This window comes from Phascolarctos cinereus, unplaced genomic scaffold (assembly GCF_003287225.1).
Source record: "Phascolarctos cinereus isolate Bilbo 61053 unplaced genomic scaffold, phaCin_HiC Scaffold_5;HRSCAF=322, whole genome shotgun sequence".
Lineage (NCBI taxonomy): Eukaryota > Metazoa > Chordata > Mammalia > Diprotodontia > Phascolarctidae > Phascolarctos > Phascolarctos cinereus.
This window is the reverse complement of record NW_027555958.1, coordinates 8,154,994-8,180,361: the sequence shown is the minus strand read 5'-3', so window position 1 is coordinate 8,180,361 and position 25,368 is coordinate 8,154,994. Positions and strand designations below refer to the sequence as shown.

Here is a 25,368-nt window from a genome sequence, read left to right as displayed (position 1 = left end):
AATCCTTTGGCATGCCTCAAGTGGCCCTTGGGCTACAGGTTGATCAGGCCTGCTTAAAGCCATGCCTAACCCCACCATCTGTCTGAATACCTCCCTGCCTTTTAGCTACCACTTTCGAGCTTCCCTTTAGCAATATCTTTCTTCATTAGAAAGTAAGCTCCTTGAGAGCAGGAACTGTCTTGATTGCTTGTATTTGCATCCCAGGTGCTTAGCACAGTGCCTGGCACAAAACCAGCAAGTTACTGTAGGGCCCCTCTCCATGCCTTTGGCTGTCCCCCATGCCAAGAATGTACCTCCCCCCAAGATATGCTCCCATACAGCCCTGATGACTCTGTGAGGTAAACAATTAGGGGGGAAGGTAGCAATGGTGAAAACATTGTTTTCTAGAAAACAATAATAGTGTTGAGGTCTAGGGGTGCTGGGAACCCCCAAATTCAAGGGTAAACAATATGGGTCCTGCCTTGAATGAATTCAACCAAAGCCTTCTTTCAGCCAGAGACAAGGTTTATTAAAACACTGGTTAAGGTGGGTGAAATTTTATGAGCTATTGTGACACTTGTATTGACAAGGGGGCCATTCTTTTAAGGAATCTGAGCATTTTAATGGAGGCAAGATGGGCCTTTAACACAGAAAGACTTTGGGAAGATCTGGATGTGGTCTAGGAGTGGCCAAGTAGTCTAAGGTGACTGGGAGGTAACAGAGAAGGACTGAGAAGGGCCAAGTGCCCCGGGTGAATGCCAGGGACCTGGGCCATGTGGAAGTGTTCTAGAAGGCATCAAGGAGTGGTGGTATAAGGTGGGGCCAGGTGCAGACAATGAGGGCTGGGCCAGGTTAGAGGTAACAGAGAATTGAAGATTGGGTCAGGGTCAACGCCACAATGCAAGGACAGTTGAAATGATTATAGTGAGATGAGCTTCACATGGCAGGCCATGTGGGAGAGTTCAGGGGAAGTTGGGGAGGGGAGGGTTTCCAGGGCCCATACCCCATCAATAGTGTTCACCTTTTTCTGAGTCTCGGGCTTTAGTCAGTGACAGTTCTATTAGGTCTTTATTTAGATATTTATTAGTGCCAAAAATTCAAGGATTTGGGGGTGAAATAGAATAGAGAGTCATCCAGGGATAAAGGACACTGATCCAGGTCTCCTAGACCCTCCTTCCTCCTCTTCTCAATTTGTCAGTGCCTGGCACATAGGAAGCACTATATAAATGTTAGCTATTATTGTCACTGTTGTCATTGTTGTGGTTTCATTCTGTGTATTTGTAACCCCAGCATTCAGAGCAGTATTTGGCACATAGTAGATTTTGACAAATGCTTAGGGTGAATTTCTCCAGCCCGAAAGATGATGGGTGACAAGTGAAAGAGTTTCCTGGAGAAGGACTTTGGGGCTGCTCATGTTCACCTACATGTACCAAGGAGAGAGTCGATGGATAAATGTTCCTAAAACCTTACCAGCTAGTGAGAGGAGAAGGGAAAATGCCTGGGCATTTTGGTCTTGAAGTCTAGCCTTTTAACAGAGAAGGAAGATTTCTTGGTAGCACTGGTCCCGGTTCTTTCCTCCAGGGTGACCCCAAGTTCAAAAGTTCAGCTATCTGACATTCTATACACAAAAGGGGGTTCCTGTGTATCATGTGTGTTGGAGAGAAAGCATTCATCCATGAATCCTCTGCAGGAGATGAAGAAAATGACTAAAACCTGTAAATGATGGAACAGAAAATCTGGGAAAGGAGTCACCCAGAATCATAAGATGTCACCCTCCTGGCAACCTCAGCTTTAGGTCTCTGCTAAGGGGAGTCAAACCAGAATGCCATGCAGTCAGGAAGTTTTGGGACCCTGAGGGAAAAGCAAAAGGAAGGGAAGAAATTCTAGGTCTTCCCAACTTGTGTTATCTTCCCCATAAGAATGGAAACTCCTTGAGGGCATGGACTATTTTTCTTGCTGTGCTATGGATGTCAAATTCTGGAGAGGATAGGATCAAAGCTCACTTATAAAACCCAAGGGCCCTAGGGATAGATTCTAAGGATCTAAGGGAGGGGACTGAGCAAGATGAAGAGGATAAGGATAACTGGGATGCAGGTGGCATGGTTTGGAAATATATGAACATTCTATCTGAAGACTTTATATTGTATGTGGGCACATGTACATGCTATGTTTGGAGATCACCCAGAATAAACTCTAGGTGGGGGCAATAATGAGTCACAGTAGCCACTGTGATTGGACCCAGTTTAGTGTGAGCCCATTGTGAGAGGTTCCTGGGTCACAGGTTCCATAGGCAGAATTCACTCTTGTCCCTATTACCAGTTCATATTCTATTTGAGCTGATGTGTCTCTTTGTGGAGATAATCTCTAGGTGGCAGGAATGCCTGTACACAGAAAGTATTTAGTGAAACTGGTTTTAAGGCTCAATTAATCAACAGCATAATGATAAACATATAGTGAAATAAGTGAGACACTGACATATAACTAGAAGAGAGGTTTAAAATGTAGGATAGAGTTAAGGAGAGGACAGCCTCAAAGCAGAAGGAGGAAGAAGAAGTATTTAACAGAACAGAATTGAGCAGACAAAGAAAAACAAACAATAATATCTACGAATATGAATGAGATGAACTGATCCATGAAATGGAGGAGTGTGGCAAAATGAATTATAAACAAAGCCCAATAATTTTCGTGCTTTCAAGAAATATACTTAAAATGTAAACATGAATAGAATTAAAATATGGAATGGAATTAATTATACATCAGGAAGATCTGAAAAGGTAGGAGGAGCAACCTTGATGTCACCCAAGGTAAAAACAACAACAACAGCTAGCCTTGATATAATTCCTACTATCTGCCAAGCACTTTGTTAGGCACTTTACAAATATTGCCACATTTGAGCCTCATAAAAATCCTGGGAAATAGGCACTATTATTATCTCCATTTTACAGTTGTAGAAACTGAGGCAAATAGAAATTAAGTGAGTTGCCCAAGGTCACATAGCTAGTAAGCATCTAAGAACAAATTTGAACTCAGGTCTTCCTAACTCCAGATCTAGTGCTCTATCCACTAGCTCCTCTAGCCATCTAGCTCCCTGGATGGTACATCAATATGAGAATGCCACATATTTTTATAGCATTTTAAGGCTTTAATAATACTTTGCACATAATATCTTTTTGATCCTCACAATACCCCTAGGAGTTAAATGTTATTATTATTATCTTCATTTTTCAGATGAAAAGCTTCCAACTGAGATAGATTAAATGACCTGTCAAAGGGTCACACAGCTAGTAAGTGTTTTAGGTGGGATTTAAATTCATGTCATTCTGATTCCAGATTCAGTACTTTATCTACTACATAAAGCTATCTCTCAAATGATGAAGAAAGACAAGCAAAGAAACTATATTATTCTTAAAGACATGATAAGTTATAAAAAATATGTGTATGTATTATATACACATACACATACATAAACATATATAGATAAACATATTCACTGAATAATTTAACATCCAAGAACTCAAAAGTTCACGTTCAAATTACAGGCAGTCTAAATAATACATACTTCAGGGACTGTTAGAGATTTCTTGACCCATTTTCCAGACTGAGATGAATCTAACAGAAAGATAAGCAGAAAAGAAATGAAGGATTTGAACAGAACGTTTTTAATGCTAGGTATGACCCTGTTTGCCAGCAACCTAGAGCATTCAGGCAAAGACTGACCATAAGCTAGGATGTAAAGAACACATAAATTAATGCAAAATGGCAGAAATAGCAAACATATCCTTTGAGAACCAAACCCAGGTCTCCTGTGGTCTCATTAAAGTGAGTGTTCCCTTCCATTGATGTGGGTTACAGTCCATCCACCCATGTCTGTTCTACATGACTCTCACTCACATTTTCTCCTAAGTCTTGCCAGACGTGATTCTTGACATCACAAGGACACCCGTAGAATGCACAGGGTGTCCATTTCTCGTTCTCTTCATGTGACCAGCCCATTTAATTTTTCTGCCAAACATCTATTAGGTGATATCCTTTATTCCAATTCTTCGTACTACCTTGTTTGTTATTTTGATATCTGTTTTCATTCAGTCTGTATCTCTCCATTACCCTCCAAATGATACATTCTTTTTTAATTCTTCAAAGACCACGGCATTCCATGGTTCACAGAATTTCAAAAACAGGAGTAGATTGTTATGATTAAAAGATGATTCTTTGTTTCAGGGAAATGTTTAGGACCACTAAGATATTAATCTCTTCATTCTTTTTAAAGCAAGATCTAACTTTTTTTTCTATATGAAATGTCTATCCAAGATCCATATACGCTAGTGGACAAGCTCGATAGGTTGACTACCTAACTTCCTGCTATTATCTGGAGAAAAGGTAGCATTCATCCACTTCTTTGTTTCCTATGTGGTGGTTAAACCAAACTTTAGATTTCAATATTTCTAATGATTTCTAATTAAAATTTATGCAATATGCCCCCAAAACATTTCTTCAAGAACTCTCAATGTGGTTTCTTCACTACCACATCCCTCCCTGAAAAACGCAAGGTTTCCTAAAGTTCAGACTCTGCCACTTAGACTTTCCCAGGGACTTTGAGATGGTCTTTGAGCTTCCCCAGTACCCCCAGAGAGGCATGCCTCAGCTTGCTGTGACCCAGGATCAGAATGATAGAGTGGGTCATGGGATAGACACTCATGACGGTTAGTGAAAACATTGCCACAAGTTTACTGCGAAATACAGACATATTTAAGTTTCCCATAATGAGGCCTGAATGGTATAGCACAAAGAGGAAGAGGAAGGAGATTATGGTCTTCATAGCTCTTACATGGGCCTTCGTACCGGGATCCCTGTAGCCTGTGACCTTGAGATGCATCTGCTGGGTGTGCTTCCACAAGGATAATACTAAGAGGAAACAGGAGATGACGGAGAGAGCACAGGGGACCAAACCTCCAGTACTGAAGAGAATCGGGATGGAACACTTCAGGATTTCCGATCCTTGATTAATATGAGTAATAGTTGTTTTATTTTCTTGATCAATGGGAACTACCTGAATCTTAGTAATTCTCTCTGTCGTCGGAAGAATAATGAACGAGGATGTGAGCCAGCATCCCAGCAGCATCCTGAGGACCACCTTGTTAACTCTCCATTTCAGCCAGAGGAAAGCAGGATGGGAGAAGGTGGCGATCTTCAGAAAATAGAAGATACTGAGGCAACTTCCAAACCAGGCACCTGAATGGTTGCTGAAGTTCCAGATGATTCCTGAAGTCTTCCAATTACTAATGACATTTGTTTTAAAATAGAAAAAATCAAAAAAGTTCATTAATATTAGTGCCAACAATATACCAATCCTGGAGATGGCCAAGCCAGTAAGGATGAAATCAATTGAGGTCATTCTTCTGGTCTTCACACACTCAATACAGTTTACTAGTCCAATGAAGCCATTAACACAAAACCCTACTAAGCACTCTCCAGATGTCACAGCCACACAGATGTTCTCCAATACACTTGGCATGTTTGTGAAAAGAAACTCCCTGATATCTTTAATACTTTTTTTTCTGGTGAATGGATTTCCAGCCAAGGTGAGCAAAAAGATATTTCTATCTCTTAAAATAACAGTTGTTCTCTTCTTTCTCTTTCTTGTGATCTCTCTCTGTGCTTAGAAAACACTCCGCCCTGCTATGGGATGAGGCTATAGTTGCATTCACAGCATTCTGATAGTTAAGGTTAATTGTTAGCTCAGACCTTGAATGGTAGTTTCAGCGTTTCTGGATGGTAATTATCCATGTGTGCTCCTGCCTGAGTGGCTGAGCTGCTGTTTTCAAAGATGTAAATGAAGGACAGATTATATGTCCTTGCTTTGCACTTTTAACTTAACCTAGTTTGTCCGCATAAGAGAAACAAACAATAGCATACATCATAGAGAAAGTAGAAAAATAAAGGTGTGGAGTATTATCAACTTTCTGACAATCATCTTTCCTAAAAAGCAGTGAGGTCTAGTGGAAAGAAGACTGAACCCTTGGGTCTGAATCCAACTCTGACATGCTCTAACTTCATGAACATGGGCAAATCAATCAAGTTCTTTAAACCTCAGTTTCCTCAATTGTAAAATAAGGTAAATAATTCCTATAGGATGCCAAACAACCTGGGAAAACACTATTTTAAAATGCAAGTAATAGTCAATAGAGCTAAGATAAAGACATCATAACACAGCTCTGAGAAAGGTTTAAGCATTCCACGGGCTGCCTTAGCTGACAAAGATGGGACACTGCTATATCGCCTTTTGTCATCATACTAACTTGATGGTTTACATAAAAACATTGGCTGCTTTTTATGGAAGAGTCAAAGATTCTACCCAAAAGCTACCAGCTACTTTTAAATTTCTTAAGGAAGGTTTATTCATGTGTATGGAACTGATTACCTGGGTACCATATTTCAAAATATTATTAAACAATACTCCCCAGATCTGTTAGAAACAGAGGAAAAGAATGCAAATGGGGGGGGGGGGGAAATCCCCTGATCTTCTCCTGAAACACCAAATGGAAAATATCCAGAAATTGTGTAGCCAAAATCTAGAGCTTCCAGGAAAAAGATAAAATACTGACTGCAAACAACCAGAAAGAGTTCAAGCACCAAGGAAACACTCAGGATCTTATTATGTTGCAGCTACTGTAAAAGAGAGGAAATGGTGGCCTGTGATGTTACAAAAAGCAAAAGACAAAGGCGTATAAAGAAAAAAATAATTTATCCTGGAAGACTAAGTATAACCATGCAGAGGAAAAACATCTGTAAAAGAATAGCATTTCTGAAGTAAAAGACAGAAGAGAAAAGGTTTTTTTCTGAAAAGGAAACATGTGAGTTCAGAGGAACCAAGTCACATTTGAGGAATTAGAAAGGACTAAATGGTGATGACTTTCTTACATCCTAAAAAGGGGAAAAAAGACAAATGTCCTTTTAGAAATACACTGTTTTCAAGGATGACAGATTACAAGAACAAATACAGAAGGTGGAAGCATTTTTCTTTTGTTTTGGTGGTTTCAAAGAGGAAGGAAAGGGAAAGGAAATACAGAAGGAAAGAAATGAGAAAGGAGAGGAAGAAACTTATTTTTTCAGAATTAGGACTACGATACAAAAAGCATACAAAAAATGGAGGAAGAGGTTGAAGGGGGTTGTCTCATGAACTTCACTGAAAAGAGGGTTACACACAGAATTTGATACAGAAATACATTAAAATCAAGATGGAACTAGATGGAGATGGAGAGGGAAGTAATGTGTTTAGGGAGGGAATAGATCCAAGCAAAACAAATTTCAGCTTCTTAGAGCAGAGAGTAAAATAGGCATTAAAAGAAAAGAAAGACAAATTGTAATAGCCTGTTATGGTAGTCTGGGGTAGTTGAAAAGAAGATCAAGGGAATGAGAGCAAAAGTCTTTGATTAAAGATAATTATTGTTGATTGTATTTCTTTTCTTTCTCTACTTTCTGCTTTATGAAGGGGAAGGGTGAGGAAAGAGAAGAAAAGTATAAAAAGATATTACGGAGGTAAATTTACAATTAGCAATCATAACCATGAATGTGGACAGGATAGACTCAACATAGAATGGAAGACAGGAGCAGAATAAATCGTAAAGCAGAATCCATGAATACATTGCTTACCAGAAACGAGTTTGATATACAAATATTCACACAGGGTTAAGATAAGGAACTGAAACAGAATATATTATGTTTCATGTGAACTCAAAAAAGCAGCAACAGCAATCATGATCTTACCCAACAAAACACTTCGAAAAGACTTGGTTTAAAAAAAAAAGAAAGAAAGAAAAGAAATAACAGAGGAACAGAGAAACTACATCGTGTTTAAAAATAAAATAGATAGGGGCAGCTAGGTGGCACAGTGGACAGAGCGCCAGCCCTGAAGTCAGGAGGACCTGAGTTCAAATCTGCCCCCAGACCAAACACTTGACACTTACTAGCTGTGTGACCCTGAGCAAGTCACTCAACCCCAACTGCCTTAAAAAAAGTAAAATAGATAAAGAAATAACATCAATATTTAATGAGCAATTATTAACATAAATGTACTTAAATGGCATCACATCTAATTATTTTTTATTTTAAAAGATTTTATATTTGCTAGATGTAAATATAGCTACACTAAATAAAGACATAGGTTAATCTTCATAGCTAAACTGCACAAAATACAAATACCATTGATGATGTTAGCCATCTCCACAGCAAACTAAAATAATAAAAACATATAATGAGGAAAAAATGGAATGGAAAGTATCCAAAAGACAAATAGCTATCAGGTCAATTTTTTTTTAAGTCTTCCAGATGAGCAATCATGCTTACCTATTAAAAGAGTAAATTGACTATGGCAGTTATTGTCTACAGTCACCTTTTTTTTTCCTATGTACAACTTTTCCACCTAATGTCATTAATTAACATAGAAGAAATTCACCACCATCAATACTCTGGTGTTTGACAATAAAATAAAGACATCTTTTTTTTTTTTGTCCTGGGAAGTAACATTCTATGAAACACAAATGATAGCTGGATATATGTTCTGTAATATGAAGAGCAAATGCTAATGTCCACTAAAGGTCTTTTGAAACACAGACTCCTTGAGGGAAAATATAATGGCCTTTAAATAATTGCTCCACATTCATATTTTAAGACACTTTCATCTTAATCACTGTCTCCCTCAGACAACATTTCAAAAAGGTATAACAATTCAAAGAAAGTCAGAAATGGACATCTTTAGACACAATGAAAGAAGCTATTTGATATTGGGAGGATGTTCTTCATTTTGGATACCTTAATATTTAGCCTTGGGAAAACTTTAGAAAAATCAACATTTTTGTTGCAAATTTCTTCAAAGAGTTATTTTTTATTTAACTTGTCATTTTTACCTAGAGCCGTCTCTAAGCCCTCTTTCGTGTACAATTGAGGATTACGACCTTGATCTATATATTCAAAAAACTTCTATAGTCTGCTAATTAGTATCATGAAGACACTGTTAACACTCATCAATATTCTCAAAGCTGGTCACAATAAAATTCAATGCCAGTTGAGCTTCACCTGGCTGCTGGGCTGGAAGTTGCTGTCAATAACTCTGAACCAATGGAAATCATCCATAAACTTCTCCAGATATACCTCCAGGTGTTCACACTTCTCCATCATTTCCTAGGCCTAGGCCCATGGAACCATCACCTCTACCTCTTCAAACCACACTAGGTACCTCATTGCTTCTATTTCTCTTAATATTTAAGTATTTACAGGAAAAGCTATTCAAACTACAAGGGTAAAAAAAGCAAAACTAAACCATTTGGGAACATTAATAAGCTCCCTTTCACACCTGAATAAACGTAACAAAAAGATAAACAGGAAATAAATTAAGGACTTCAAGAGAATTTTGGAAAGCTTAGATGTTATAGAAGTTGGGTGATAACTGAATGTAAATTAAAAGGATTACACATATTACTTAGGTATAAGTGGCACCTTTAAAAACCTGACCATGTTGTAGAGCACGAAAACCTATTGAATAAGTGCAGAAAAGTAGAAATACTAAACACATCAACACAATTAAAAATTATAATCAATAAAATGCATTTTTTTAAAAAATCAAACTTAAAAGTAGACTAAATTGTTTAATCTCAAAGAATTTGTCTGTCAAAATACGTCATAGAAACAGATAATTTCATTAAATAAAATCACCACTATGATAGCCATATTAAAACTTTTGAAATGTAGTCAAAGTCCTTATGTGCTTTCTATCTTTAGCTTCTAGTCTTTTCTCATTGTATGACCTGACTTACTTTTTTTTTGCTTTTTGATTTTTTTAAATAACTAATTTATGTATTTTTAGTTTTCAACGTTCACTTCCATAAGATTTTGAGTTTTAAATTTTCTCTCCCTCCTTCTCCCCCCACCAAGATGTTGTGCAACCTGATATAGGCTCTACTTATACATTCATATTAAGCATATTTTCCTGTTAGTCATGATGTAAAGAACAATGAGAACTAATGGGAAGAACCATGAGAATGAAACAATAAAACAAAACAACAAAGGAACAGGAATGCAAATAGTGTGCTTGCATCTGCATTCAGACTCCATAGTTCTTTCTCTGGATGTGGATAGCAATTTCCATCATGAGTCTTTTGGAGCTGTCTTAGATCCTTGCTTTGTTGAGAAGACCCAAGTCTATCAAAGTCAGTCATCGCACAGTGTGGCTATTACTGTGTACAATGTTCTCCTGGTTTTGCTCATTTCACTCAGCATCAGTTCATTTAAGTCTTTCCAGGTTTTTCTGAAGTCCACCTGCTCATCATTTCTTATGGCACAATAGTATTCCATTACATTCATATAGCACAACTTGCTCAGCCATTTCCCAATTGATGGGCATTCCCTCAGTTTCCAATTCTTTGCCACCATGAAAAGAGCTGCTATAAATATTTTTGTACATGTGGGTCCTTTTCTTGTTTTTATGATCTCCTTGGGATACAGACCTGGAAGTGGTATTGCTAGGTCGAAGGGTATGCACAATTTTATAGCCCTTTGGTCATAGTTCCAAATTGCTCTCCAGAATGGCTGGATCAGTTCACAGCTCCACCAGCAATGCATTGATGTTCCAATTTCCCCATGTCTTCTCCAACATTTATCATTGTCCTGTTTTCCTGACTTACTTTTTAATTAAAAAATGCTTTGTGACCCTCCATTTGATATTTTTTGTGGCAAAGATACTGGAGTGGCTTGCCATTTTCTTCTCCAGCTCATTTTACAGATGAGGAAACTGAGACAAACAAGGTTAAGTGACTTGCCCAGGGTCACATTGCTAGTAAGTAGCTGAGGTCAGGTTTGAACTCAGGTCTTCCTCGCTCCAGGCCAAGCATTCTATCCACTGCAGCACCCAGCTGCCCAACTCCTGACTTTTTTTTTTTTTGCGGAAGATCAGTTTGGAAGCTGTGTGAAGGATGTTTTGGAGCAGAGATCAAAAGTAAGAAGGCTAATGCAAAAATTAGGAGGCGAATGCAATAATCTAGGTAAGAAATAAAGTGAGTCTGAATTATAGTAGAAGCTATTTGAGTGGAGAGAAAGGAACATATGTGAGATAAATTGTAAAGGTAGAATCCACAAAACTTGGTGACTGATTAGAATATGGGGTGTTGTTAGAATATTGTGTGTGATACAGAATGAAGAGTCAAGAAGGGTTCCAGAGTTGGGAATCTGGCCGACCTGAAGTATGTTAGTGTCCTTGGCAGAAACAGAATTTTAGAGAAGTGATAGTTTTTGAGGGGAATACAATAAATTCTGATTAAGATATGTGAAGATTAAGCTCTCTGTAGGACATACAATTAGAAATTTCCAGAAGACAGCAATGTGAGATAGCAGTTCAAGACATAAATTTGGGTTGGCTATACACATTTGGGACTTGGGTATACATAGACAATTAAATCCGTAGTAGCAAGTGAAACACTTCTTCTGCCAATTTAAAGAGAATAGGATAATAATGGCTTTTATTTTGCTTACCTGACTGTTTTGAGTCCTATTCTAGAACAACATAGACTCTAGGGCCATCATTCATATTGTATTTCATGAAAAAGATGGTGAAAAAGTAGCCCCATCAAAATGATACCATCAAGTAGAGTGGAGAGATAGAGAAGGATTCAGGGTGGATATCAATACTTAGTGGACATAATAGGAAGATGACCCAGGAGGCTGAGGAAGAATAGTCAAATATTATGAAGAGAGCAAAGAAACAGCAAAGCCATGTAAGCTAAGGAGCAGAGGCTGGTCCACAGGAGAAGGTGTGATCTAGAGCAGCAGAAATGCCAATAAAGTCAAGATGAATGAGGACTCAGAAAAAAGGCACTGATGTTAGAATGTACGATGCTAATTCTTTCATTTCTACGAAGATTTATCAAATATTCATCCAGCCCTGGGGAATCATTGGACCTGGGGGTGCAGATGAATGATAAGTACCAAGACATGCCCTCTTTCCACTAACACAAACAAGAACATATACACACCCAATTTCAACCAATAATCAAGCATTTATTAAACACCTACTATGTGCCGCACCCTGTTCTAGGCACCAATTTTATCAATTTATGAGATAAGAAGTTAATGAAAGAAAGAAAAGTCACAAGGGTTTTGATTGGTGTTATTGTTTTAAGGGATGAGAAGGGAAATCACTGGCCAAAAAAGCCACTGGCATCATGATATCCATCTTACGCCATCTTAAGCTTCATCGATCACAATGTCCACCTATTTGTTTCTCAACCAACAGGTGAGATGATTTGATTGAGGGTTAGAGGTCCAGTAGATATGAGAGGCAGCCTTAGATCCAAGTCTTTGTAAGTCTAAGTAAGTCTAAGGCCAACACTGTCCCTTTCACTGGAGGGAATATTTCTGTTCTTCCTTTGACCTGTGAGTCAAACACAAACTGCTAAGAGAGGTAAAGAAGAAGAGAGGATTGGGGAGGGGAGGGAGAGAAGGGGAGGATAGGGTAGGAGAGCAGATGGGAAGGGAGAGGACAAGAGGAGTGGAGAGAAGAGGCGAGGAGAGGGGGGAAAGAGGAGAGGAGAGGAGAAAAGAGAAGAAGGGAGGGGAAAAGAGGGGTGGAAAGAAGAAAAGAGAGGAGGGGAGGGGAGAAGGATAAAGAGAAATAGAGAGAATGAGAGGCAGAAAGAGAAAAAGACAAATAGAGAGTTAGCTAGGCAGGTCAATAGTTGAAAACAATGTTACAAAGCCAGGTCTCTGACATTTAGCTCAGTGTAGTATAACAGCAAATCTGAAACCATAAGCAGGAGGCAAACCCAGGAGGGATGGAGACCCAGAGCTCTCCTGGGCCCTGGACCATTAGAAAGGAAGGGAAGGATAGAAGCTGCAGAGGTGACTGCTCAGAAATTGGAAGACAAGAGGGAGGACCAGAGTAAAGCAAGCCCTGCCTTGAAAGCGCCCCCTCAACGCAGGTCACAATGACCTGTCTATGCCTTAGGAGACAAATCCTGGAGAGTCCATCAAATGCAAGGGGTGGAACTCAATGACCTTCAAAGCCCTTTCCAGCTCCAAAGCTATATTCCTATGATCATTCCAACTCCCTCCGAAAGTCTTCAAAGGAAAATTTGGGATTCATTTTTAAACTCATGAAAACTTCTAAGTATTTAAAGAAAAAGTCCCATGAGGTGAAGCTTTTGTCCTAAGAAGAATTTGAAGATGGAGAAAATTTCCAAAATACTTATTTTGATTAAGCTTCTAGTCCAGGGGTAAGGAACCTGTGGCCTTGAGGTCACATATAATCCTCTAGGTCCTCTAGTGCTGGCTGAATCCAAACTTCACAGAATCAATCCCCTTAATAAAAGGATTTATTCTGTAAAACTTGGACTCAGTCAAAAGGTCACACCCAAGGACCTAGAAGACCATATGTGGCCTTGAGGTCACAGGTTCCCCACCACTGTATCTAGTCCCATTTGTAAATGAAGTAATGAATGAAGCTTGAAGCTAATGGAAGGGAGGAATAGTCAAGGGTGTTCTGCCCAGCCATCCTCCATAGAATCTTTATTAAACCTCCCTGAGTGGACCATTGTCTGATGATGCTATAGGACCCCAAGTGCCATCTCATTATTTTTTAAAATTTAATTTATTGTCTTTTAATTTATGAAATAAAACAAGCATTTCTAAAACATATAAAGTACCATTGGGATATTTTTTGTGACTGGGTGAAAATATCAAAAATAGTTAACACTCACATTCTGGTGTTACATGGCTTTAAGTGTGTAAGTCAGTCAATAAACATTTATTAAGTGCCTACTGTGTGCCAAACATTGTGATAAATGCAGGGATACAAAAAGAGGCAAAAGTCATTCCCTGCTGTCAAGGAGTTGTCCATTGAGAAGGACAACATGCCTCAAAGTATGTACAACAAGCTGGGATAGAATAGACTGGAAACGCTCAACAGACAGAAGGCGCTAGTACTGAAGGGGACGGGGCAAAGCCTCCGAGAGAAGAAGGGATTTTATGTGGGATGTGAAGGAAGCTGGGAGGCAAAGACAAGGAGAGGGACCATTCCCAGTGGGGGATAAGCAGAGAAAATGCTCCAAGCTGGGAAAAAAAGAACCTTGTTCAGGGAACAGTGAGGAGACCAGGTTACTGGATCACTGAGTACATGTTGGATATGAGGGTGGAGATAAGGTGCAAATAAGAGAAAATTATATTTGCTAAATAATCTTAAATGAGCGTCACTCAGTGGACAATGGACAGAGACATTTATTGTGGGGTGCAGCCCACTCAACTATACAGAAAGGTTGTGAAGTGTTGTCATCCCTACATCTAAGAAATGTGTGCTACAAAAAGAAAATCATCTGGTTATGTGGTGAGAGGGGAGAGGTGGCCTGCCCACATGTGCCCACATGTCCTCCTGAGGTCAAGAGACCTTCAAAAGAAGTAGAAGAAGGCCTCTCTCATACTATGAGAATAGACAAATGAGAATGAATGTATTAAGCACTCACAATGTGTCGGGCATTGTGCTAAGTTCTGGTGATATGAACACAAAAGAGCCCATTCTTGCCTATTGGAAGCTTACATTATAGTAGGGATAGACAACACATATAAATAGAGAGTGGCAAAGGAAGGGAGTTTGGGTCTGGGAAATTCCAGGGTTGGTGAGTGGAGCCCTAGGGCAGTATATCGGTGCTTCAGTGGTCATGTTGATTTGATTCCTATTTCCAGAAGTAGAAAGTGATGAGGTACTGGGAGTGTGTGTGGGTCAGGGAGGGGGGAAGGATAGTAGGAAGGCAGAAAGGTGACTGGGTCTGGGGCCAACCAGATGTCATATGTGCTCTCACCAATCAGGACATTATGGCTCAAAAAAGGGAGTTCCCAGCCTGCAAAGATTAACCTTTTCAGGGTCTGCTCTCTGGTTGACCCAAAAGGATAGACTACTTGTGGCCAATTTATGGTGGGAGGACATGGATGAGAGGGTTGTTTGGGAAGGGCAGGGGTTGTGATCTGCATGATTGGAATATATATTGGAATATATATCCATAAACTAACAGCATCATTGGAACCTTTGTGTGTTGAATGACAATGTTTCTGGCCAGTCTACATCCCTTTTCCCCTCCTCCTTCATTTTCATTTCATTAAGACTTCGCAGTGATAGTTCCACGGCTGGGCTTACAAGTACTGAAATGTGGTAGCGATTATAATGTAGGAATAGGGCAGAGAGGTGAATTCTGCTCCATTCTGACACCTGGAGGTGTCTAGGGAAATGCAGCAGCTGAAAATATTCACAAACTATCCCCCTCCCAGCCCCAAAAAGGCCAGATCACTTGGGTAGTATTTCTTGCAGCTACCCATCCCAGACCGGCTCAGTAACCAGTACATAATAAAATCAGTGGACACTCCCTGTCTTTGAAGAGAGAAAGGCTCAGTTACCTCAGGATTTATAAAGCAGAAAAGGAAAACCAAAGCTTTCTCTAAGAAATCTAAGAACTGTGCTGTCCCATAGCCAGGCCTGTCACCAGTCTGGTTCAGTCCTCCACCCTGATGAAGATGCCAAAGAATGTGTTGAGGGAGACATGTTTGACCTTCTTGTGGTCACTCTGGAACATGAAGGTACTAGTAGGCACTCTAGTGAGTTTGAATTAGAGTCAGAGGCACTTACAAGTTTGATTTTCTGAAGGTCATTGGGTTCCACGGCCAGTAGTCACATAGCATCACTAGGAGAACCCTGATATCAAACAGATGGGCTATGGAAGCAAGGGGCCACTAAGGGCCACTGAGAGCCCTAAGGCAGTTTCCCTCAGGCAGGCTGACCCATCCAGTGAGTTGTGTGTGACATTTAGCCCAGATACATAGCCTGATGGACTAGCTCAATGGCATCCTCATCTAACTGCAGGCACCACAGAAAATTGTTTAGGAGCTGAGAAGCAGACACAGAGTAAAAGAGTCTCAGTTCCTGCCTCATGATGTAAGCTCGCTCTCCATTAGCAGGCTGTGACTATCCACGCTTCCACAGCCTGAAGGATATTGGCCACTTCCCCAGTCTCTTCCGTAGGACTCTACGCTGTAAAGACTTGGTAGGGTTGGGGGAGGGGCAGGGGAGGATCTATCTCTTTTAGAGTCTTTACAATCTTTTCCTCTATGTTCCTAGAGATTTTTACTTTCAAAATCTTGCATTCACCTTTGGAAGCATCTAACAGCCTCTGTACTTCAAAGTCAACTTCTTTTCTTTTTAAATTGCTATTTAAGGGGGAAAATGCAGGAGGGCAGGGATGACTTAAGTATTCAATTCAGGGTGCTCCCCTAGAACTTGAAATGATATGCGACCCACCAAGTTTTCTCCATTTAAAACTAAGCAGACTGCTGGGCCAGACTCAGGCCATGTAGTAAGCTAGAGTTGTACCCAATACTTCTCACTGGGGTCTTGCTCCATCTAGTTCCTTTAACAATTATGGAGCACACCCGTGTGCATCAGAATGTGTGATCAGATTTATGAATCCTGCCTTAGACACTTACTAGCTGTGTGACTCTAGGTAAACCATTTAACCCCTCTGAATCTCATTTTCCTCATCTGCAAAATAGAAATAATAATAGCACCTACCTCAAAGTGTTGTGGGGAGAATCAAATGAGATACCATATACAAAGATACCATATACTTGCCTTAAGGCAAGCTGTCAAAACACACTGTCATAATCACCATCACCATCATCATCACCATCACCATCATCATCATCATCATCAATAATATTTTGTTCCTTGTAAGCTTATAAGAGCCCCTCTTGGTCAAAAGAATACCCAGCCAGCAGTCCCTCTCCAGGAACAAAGATGGAGTAGCCAAAAAGCCCTTAACAGATTTTCAGGTATTGAAAACACAATTTGTCTATGCAAACTTTTGGATTCTTTGTGGTTTAAGGAGGGTCCCCACAGATGCATAAAAAGGAACAGTGGAAACCTTTATTACTCAGGGATTTATCACCAGACCCAAAAGCCCTCCCAAGCCCAGGGGGTTTTCTGCCTGACCTCTGTGAGCCAGCTCAGCCCAATCGCATGCCACTACAAATGGTATAAATCATGAAACAAAACCACGGGGGAGAAAAGATCAAAGCTTTGCTCGGCATTGCCAAATGAATAATCACATGCAGACACCACGTCTGGCAGGTCAAGTGGAGACATTCGTCTTGATATTCAAATGCAGACATGGCTAAACACATCTCCTACAAGTCCCAAAAGAAGTGTGTTGTCTATGAAAATATGGTCCTGGTTTAAAAGGAATCAGGAATAACAGAGAAAGAACTGAGTGTAGGTACTCACTCTAGTCAGCAAGCCTGGTGCCTTTGGTGGGGAGCCAGGTTCACTCTCCACCAAAAAGAGAATTTAGGACTATTTTAAAGATGATAAAGTTTCCTGGAAAAGAAGCTTTCCAGTAACATAAAGACCAAAGTGGATATCCAGGGGGTACTACCCTTTATGGAATCCAAAACAGCTCAGTTAGAAGGAATGATACATCAATTCACAAGCATCTGTTCAATACCTGGTATGTACAAGGCACTGTGTTAGGCCTGGGGATACAAAGTCAAAAAAATGAAATAGTCACTAGCTTCAAGGAACTTATATTCCACTGGGAGAAGTAATATAAACTGAGAAAGGAAAGGAAAGGAAAGGAAGGAAGGAAGGAAAGAAGGAAGGAAGGAAGGAAGGAAGGAAGGAAGGAAGGAAGGAAGGAAGGAAGGAAGGAAGGAAGGAAGGAAGGAAGGAAGGAAGGAAGGAAGGAAGGAAGGAAGACTAGGCCTGGATGTATAGGCCTTGGAACATCCAAATAGAAAGGGTAGTTGAACTCATAGTTGATGAGGTCATTGAGCAAGAGTGTAGAGACAAAAGAAATGAAAAGAAATGAGGTTCCAGGTTAGAACCTTGGTGGACACTTACAGTTGCTGAGTGTGACGTAGATGAAGAAATAGCAAAGGACGTTGAAAAGCTATGGACAGGTTTCAGAACAATGAATCAATCAACAGGTATCACTGAGTGTCTATTTCATAGCAGGCACTGGGATTCAAATACTAACAATGAAACAATCTCTACAAGGAGCACCAATTCCAAACCAATAGAGATTAGAGTCACAGATGCCCAGAGAGGAGTTTCCCGGAAGAGAGGGTGGTCAACAGTGTCAATGGTTACAGAGGGGTCAAGAAGGATTGAAACTGAGAAGGGGTCATTAGATTTGTGGATTAAATGATTGTTGGTGATTTGGGGAGGATAGTTTCAGTTGAATAAGGAGTATGGAAGCTAGATTCTGGACAGGGCAAATTTGTCCACATGCCCTACAATATTGGCTCCCCAGAGGTCCAAAGTCCACAGGTTGGGACCAACTGACAGAATCTGACCCATTAGTTAAAATCTCTAGGAAGAACTTCAAGGAGGTCACAGGAACTGCATCAGAAGCAAAGGTGGAAATTGGTTGTCTATACCAGTAGAAGTACCCATATTCATGAACTTGTTAAGGGTTTGAAGTTTATAACTATAAAAGCTAATTCAAACCTTTGCCAAATGTGGTTGATACTAGCACCATAAGCTCTTTCACTTCAGTCCCCTTCTCCCCAGTCACCACTACCTCATCCCCTTTATTACAGCTACAGCCTTGTAACTGGTCTCCTTTCATCTAACCTCTCTCTTCTCCAGTCCATCCTCCATGACTCTCCCCTGCTCAAGAGCTTCCATGATTCCCTATGGCTGCTAAGATTAAAATCAAACTCCTCTATTTGGAATTTAAAGCCCTTGGCTTCTTTTCAGATTGAGTACCCTTCCTTCCTTCATCTAAGTTGGGGCCGAAGGGGCCAACTTCTTACTGATCCTTTACAACCTTCCCATTTAATTAACTATTCTGTCCTGTTCCTGGGACTTAAAATGTTCTTTCTTCTCACCTCTGCTCTTGGAACTCCAAGTTCTATTCAAGGCTCAGCTCAAGGACAACCTCCTCCAATAGGCCTCTCCTGATCACCACCCCACCTCCATTGTCAGTGCCCTTATAAATTATTTTGAGTTAATTTTGCCTGAATCTTGTATTTACACATCTGGGTATAGAACACTCACCCCTTCTATGCCTTAGTATAATATGTCTTGTTCCTGTCTGATTGTCAATACCGAATGCTGTGCCTGGAAAGTAATAGGTGCTTACCACATGTCTGTGGAATGGGATGGAGGGGACTGAATTGAGAATGGCCAGACCATTGCTTCAGAATTGTGCTCAGATGAGAGCTTCATGTTGGAAGGAGGACATTAATAAGCTGGGACACACCCAGGGGAATTCAATCAGTGAGAAACTCCTTGAGCCTGTGCTACGTGAGCATTAGCTGAAGAAACTGAGGATGCCCATCCAAGAGAAAAGGAAGCTTGGCACCATATGCCAGCTGGCTCCATGTGTCTGAACAGCTGCCCTATGGAAGAGGCCTCAACTTGCCCTGTTTGGTCCCAAAGGTACTGTGGGCAGAGGTTGCAAAGAAGGAAATAGAGGAACCAGCTTTCTAGAAATTAAAATTATAACCAAATGCAATGGTCTTCCTGGGGAGGTAGGTGTTTCCCTCACCTTGGAGGCTGAGCTGGATGGCCACTTGTTGGGAATGTGTTTAGAGGCAGATGCAGGTTGCACTAGAGGCCCCTTCCATATGGGGTATTGCATGATTCTGTGTCCCACCTCCTGGCCACAGCATTTACTCCATCATCTTAGTTTTCTCTTTTATATCCAAGTCAGAAGAGCAGGGATTTGCCTCTAAGCACAAAGGCTGAGAGAAATCAGGGTGATCCAAATGGAAATTAGCCAGTGGTTCTAATGAAAAGAAAGCCCTTTCAAAGTGCATTTTCATCACATGAGAATAAGGCAGTATGCCTAGAAGCGACCGAGTACCATCTGCTTTTCTGTGCTTTGCCCCACAACTTTGCACTGACCTTCCCACTAATCTGCATTTTTCAAGGGCCCCCAAACTGCATTTAAACACTTTTCCATCTTGCTGAAACGTTGGCAGGATTGGACAGGAGAGAAGAAGAGAAACCCTGACGAAGTCTAAGAAGCTCTTTGCAAGCAAGGTGTCAGCCCAACTCTTGAAGATTCATTGTTCAGGAACTTGAAGAGGCGCTCGAGACCATCCAGTCCAAGCCCATCATTTCACAGATGAAGAGGAATCTGAGATGCAGAGAAGGGAAGAGATTGACCCAAGGCCACACGGGGGACAAATAGGAGAGTTGGGATGGATGCCCAAGTCATCTTGACTCCCCAGATATTGTTCTTCTCTCCCATCCCGTGGTACCATGCTGTTCTTCCCTTGCAGAGAACTCAGCCTACCAACTGTCATCTCCTATGAAGTTTTTATCTGTCCTGAGAGAGTCACTGTCTGCTCTTAGGTAAATTCAGGGCCTCACAGAAAGGCCGAAAATGGTGACAATCTCCTTGCTGATCCCATAGAAGAGGGAAGGGGAAATATTTTGCTGCTACTACTTGCAGAAGAAAACCACACTCCTCAGAAGAGGCCCATGTGAAGCCTGATTTCAGGTATATTTACATCATTTATGGTGGAAGGAGGCCAGCCAAGGTCCAAACCCAAAGGGTAATGATGCCCTCAGCCAAGTACATCATGAAACACAAGCTTTAGCTTCTGCAGCATTGGAAAGGAAAGGATGATCAAAGGGGCCAGCCCAGGGATGAGGCCTTCCATTCCAAACAAGTTAGCAAAGACGGACTTAGTGCCAATGATGAGAAATGAGAGGAAGCAGTGTGCCATAGTAGACAGAGAGCAGGAGCTGCAGCCCATAAAACCTGAGTCACATCACAGAGACTGACTGTGTGACCCTGGACCAATCACTTAACTTCCCAGTGGTCCAGGCAGCTCTCACAGGCTTCCTGGACATGGGGGTCTGTGAATTTTTATAACAATTTCTATATAATTGCTTTTCTTTGTAATCCTAGGTAGTTTATTTTGTGCATTTAAACATGTTATTCTGAGAAGACCTATATAGGCTTCACCAGACTGATTGCTAAAGGGGCCAGGACACACAAAAAGTCACAAGAATTCCAGCTCTAAGACTCTAAGCTACAAAGAAGCTACTGAACTGCATTGGTAGAGGGGATTTCCTCACATGGGAGGGAAGCTCCCAAAGCCAATGAAATCTTCTGTCTGGCTCCCCCTACCCCTCACCATGCCCCCAATATATGTATATTATATATGTATGCATATATATATATATACACGTATAGATAGATATAGATATAGATATAGATATAGATATAGATATAGATATAGATATAGATATAGATATAGATATAGATATAGATATAGATATAGATATAGATATAGATATAGATATAGATATAGATATAGATATAGATATAGATATAGATATAGATATAGATATAGATATAGATATAGATATGGATGTGGATATGGATATGGATATGGATATATGCCAGGCATTGTACTAATGATAAGGTTGTAGTCATAAAAATGAAATCTTCTTTGCCCTCAAGGCACAGAACAGGCTCCGCACTGCCCAGAAGGGGGAGGCACCACAGAGGGCTTGCACCTCCTTGCACAAGACCAAACTCATTTCCAAATTTCTCCTCACAGTGAGCCATCCATGATATAGACACGCCTTCTTCCCGTAGAACAAGAACGTCACCCCAGGAAAGAGCTAATGGATTAAGTTACCAAGAAAGAGACGTCATGTCTAAAGTTGCCACAATTAAGATACAATGCCACAGTCTGAACCCTGACAGGGCCCTCTCAGAGCAGCTCCTTCCACCTGCACCTCAACAGGAAGCCCCTCTTTCTCTAGCCACACAGCCAGGAGCTGTCCAGCCGTCGCTTGACCAGCTTTAGTGGGAACCTCAGAGTCCAGCAGGATTGTCCTTTACCCCAAATCCTGGACATGATGTTTTTCTTAAAACAATCTCAGATTGCATTAGGGATTGGGACAGTCAGTTCCAGAAGTCCTTGTCTCTGATGGCTGGAATGCTCTTCCTCCTCATCTCTACCTATTGGCTTCTCTAATTTCCCTTAGGTCCCAGCCGGGTGGCACTGAGTACTTGGCCTGGAGCCAGGAAGACTCCTCTTGTGAATTCAAACCTGGCCTCAGACATGTACTAGCTGTGTGCCCTGGGCAAGTCATTTCACCCTGTTTGCCTCAATTTCTCGTTTATAAAATGAGCTGAAGAAGGAAATGGCCAAACACTCCAATACCTCTGCCAAGAAAACCCCTGCGATCATGAAGAGTCAGGCCCAACTGAACAACAACAAAAGCCCATCTTTTAAATGAAAGCTTTCCCCACACCTACTAATTCTAACGCCTTCCTTTCATTAATTATTTCCTATTTATCTTGTCTGTAGCTTGTTTGTATATATCTATTTGCACATTGTCTCTTCCATTAGATTTCCTCTGGGCTGACCCAGCTCTAAAAGTCAAGCAGATAATAACTCTCCTTGCCATTATTTCCAGATGAGGCACAGGAAGGAGAGGCAGGTTGCCTGGAAAGGGGAGGGCATTGGAAGTGAGAAGAATGCAGGAGTTGTCAGCTAAGGATCTGAGGTGTTTTGTTTTATGTTGATGTGAAGGCAACGCAAACTTCAGCAAGAAGCTTTGGGGCTGGGCTGGCTTGGCCACGGTTCTGTTTCCATTCTGGGTGTACCACAGGTGAGAAAGGACCTGTACCTTTGGATGAGGAAGGTCTGGATATGCAGGGTCTTCAGGAAGCTGCCTGAAATCTTTTGTGGCTTGAAGTAGAGATGCTGAATGTGGAGTCAATTCAAGAGAAAGGAGGTTGACTGAGGAGATGGATGCCAGGGCACAGCAAAGGACTAGCTGCCAGGACTGAAGAGACTCAAGAATGGGCCATTTGAAAATCCATCAAGGGTGGAGCCAAGATGGCAGAGTAACAGCAGTGACTTGCTTGAGCTCTCCCCCAAACCCTTCCAAATACCTGTAAAAAATGTCCCTAAACAAATTCTAAAGCAGCAGAACCACAAAAAGACAGAGTGAAACAAATTTACAGCCAAAGACAACGTGGATGGTTGATCAGAAAGGTATACTGTGCTGGGTGAGAAGAGGAATGCAGTTCAGCATGGGCACACAGGCAGAACAGGCCTCAGCTATCCTAGAGCAGCCCTCAGAGGACTAAATCATGGCAACTGTGATGACTTCCAGACTTCCCAACCCATGAACACCAAAGACAACTTAGAAGGTCAGTAAGAAAAGTCTGTGACCACACTGAGAGAGAAGCTTGGTCCCAGCCCCAGTCCCTGAAAGTGGCCCTAGGATGGCAGCCGTTTCCGGAGCTTCTGGCCCACAGACTGAGGGGGAATTGAGTTGGCTGATCAGAGCGGAATTGCGGGGATTTCTTTGCTGGTGCAGGATTCTCTTGCTTTTCTCATGCTTGGATCTGGGTTACAATTCTGGGTGATGATCCTGGGGCAAAGAAGAGTGCTGGCAAGGTAGAGCTTGTAGTGGTGGTGAAAAGAAAATCCTCCTCACAGTTACAAGTAGAAAAGAATGCTTGTAGTCACTCATAGGTTAGAGCTCAGGCCAGAAAAGGAGTAAACATCTCAACCTTTGATCATACCACCTTGGAAGAACTGAAAATTTGCAGGTCTCTAGAAGTATCTCTGAAAACAGCTGCACAAAACCCCTGAAGCTTGGACAGTACGTTCTCCAAACTGGTAGCAGGCCCCTACCTTAACAAAGAGTTTATAACTCAAGTAATTGGCTCAGATTATGAACAAACCTCACACAAAAAAAGTCAGACCTTAGAATCTTTCTTTGGTGACAAAGAAGATCAAAACATACAACCAGAAGAAGACAACAAAGTCAAAGCTCTTACTTCCAAAGCCTCCAAGAAAAATACGAATCAGTCCCAGGCCATGGAAGAGCTCAAAAAGGATTTTGAGAAGCAAGTAAGGGAAGTAGAGGATAAACTGGGAAGAGAAATGAGAGTGATGCAAGAAAATCATGAAAAACTAGTCAACAGCTTGCTAAAGGAGACTCCAAAAAATACTGAAGAAAATAACACCTTAAAAAATAGCCTAACCCAAATGGCAAAAGAGGTCCACAAAGCCAATGAGGAGAAGAATGCCTTAAAAAGCAAAATTAGCCAAATGGAAAAGGAAGTCCAAAAGCGTACTGAAGAAAATAATTCCTTAAGAACTAGAATGGAGCAATTGGGAGCTAGTAACTTTATGAGAAATCAAGACACTGTAAAACAAATCCAAAAGAATGAAAAAAATAGAAAACAATGTGAAATATCTCATTGGAAAAAAAACAACTGACCTGGAAAATAGATTCAGGAGAGACAATTTAAAAATGATTGGAGTATCTGAAAGCCATCATCTTTCTTTCTCTTGTTTTTCAGAAGCGTGGGAAACAGATAACTGTCTTTTATTGTGCACATTTTGAAGTGATTTCCCAATTTCCTGTTTCACAGAAAACATTAAGTATACTCAGCTTAACACATATGTTGTAAACCTGCCTTGCTCTCTAAATAAAACAAATCATTCCAACAATTTGTCCAGGAGGCCATTGCATCTGATATCCTCCAAGGACAGGCAGATGGATATGATAGACAGATTGCCCCCCATCTGCACCTTCATTGATCACCATTCAGTATCCTCTCTTTAGACCCAGGTCAGCTGCACATTTCTTAACAACAATCATTAAGTGCCTGAGAAGATTTTCATCATCTTCTTCTGCAACAGATATCTCAGTAATGGGTTTCTTAGATATCACCAGGAAATGAGTTAGAGCTTGTGGGGAAACATCATGGAAAGCAAGACACCAGTCATACTCCAAAATTATTTTGGCTAAGATTTTGTTGCTAATTATTTTCCCAAAGAGGTGTCTCCCCCAGGCTGGGCAGTCTAAGCTTTGCTGATCTCATCTGCCATAGCGGCAGCCCACACAACTGGCTCCCACCACCTCCTGCCACAGCCTCCACCACACTCCATGTGGGCCTAGATGTCATCTTTCAAGAAATTATCAAGGAAAATTGCCCTGATATTTTAGAACCAGAGGGCAAAATAGAAATGGAAAGAATCCACCAATCATCTTCTGAAAGAGATCCCCAAAGAAAAACTCCTAGGAATATTGTAGCCAAATTCCAGACTTCCCAGGTCAAGAAAATATTGCAAACAGTCAGAAAGAAACAATTCAAGTATTGTGGAAACACAATCAGGTTAACACAAGATTTAGCAGCTTCTACATTAAGGGACTGGAGGGCTTGGAATACAATATTCCTAGAGGGCAAAGGAGATAGGATTACAACCAAGAATCACCTAGCCAGCAAAACTGAGTATATTCCTTCAGGGGCAAAAGTGGTCATTCAGCAAAATAGAGGACTTTCAAGTATTCTTGATGAAAAGACC

The 25,368-nt window shown here is 40.9% G+C and overlaps 1 protein-coding gene and 1 pseudogene across 1 annotated transcript; both read right to left on the bottom strand.

Moving 5' to 3' along the window:
• Positions 1-4,552: 4,552 nt before the first annotated feature.
• On the bottom strand, positions 4,553-5,491 carry LOC110198040 (taste receptor type 2 member 7-like). The gene has a single exon (XM_020972135.1). It carries the CDS (start codon positions 5,489-5,491, stop codon positions 4,553-4,555), a length of 939 nt encoding a protein of 312 aa, XP_020827794.1.
• A 17,774-nt stretch (positions 5,492-23,265) lies between these two features.
• On the bottom strand, positions 23,266-24,891 carry LOC110198039 (adenosine 5'-monophosphoramidase HINT1 pseudogene; annotated as a pseudogene).
• Positions 24,892-25,368: the final 477 nt, after the last annotated feature.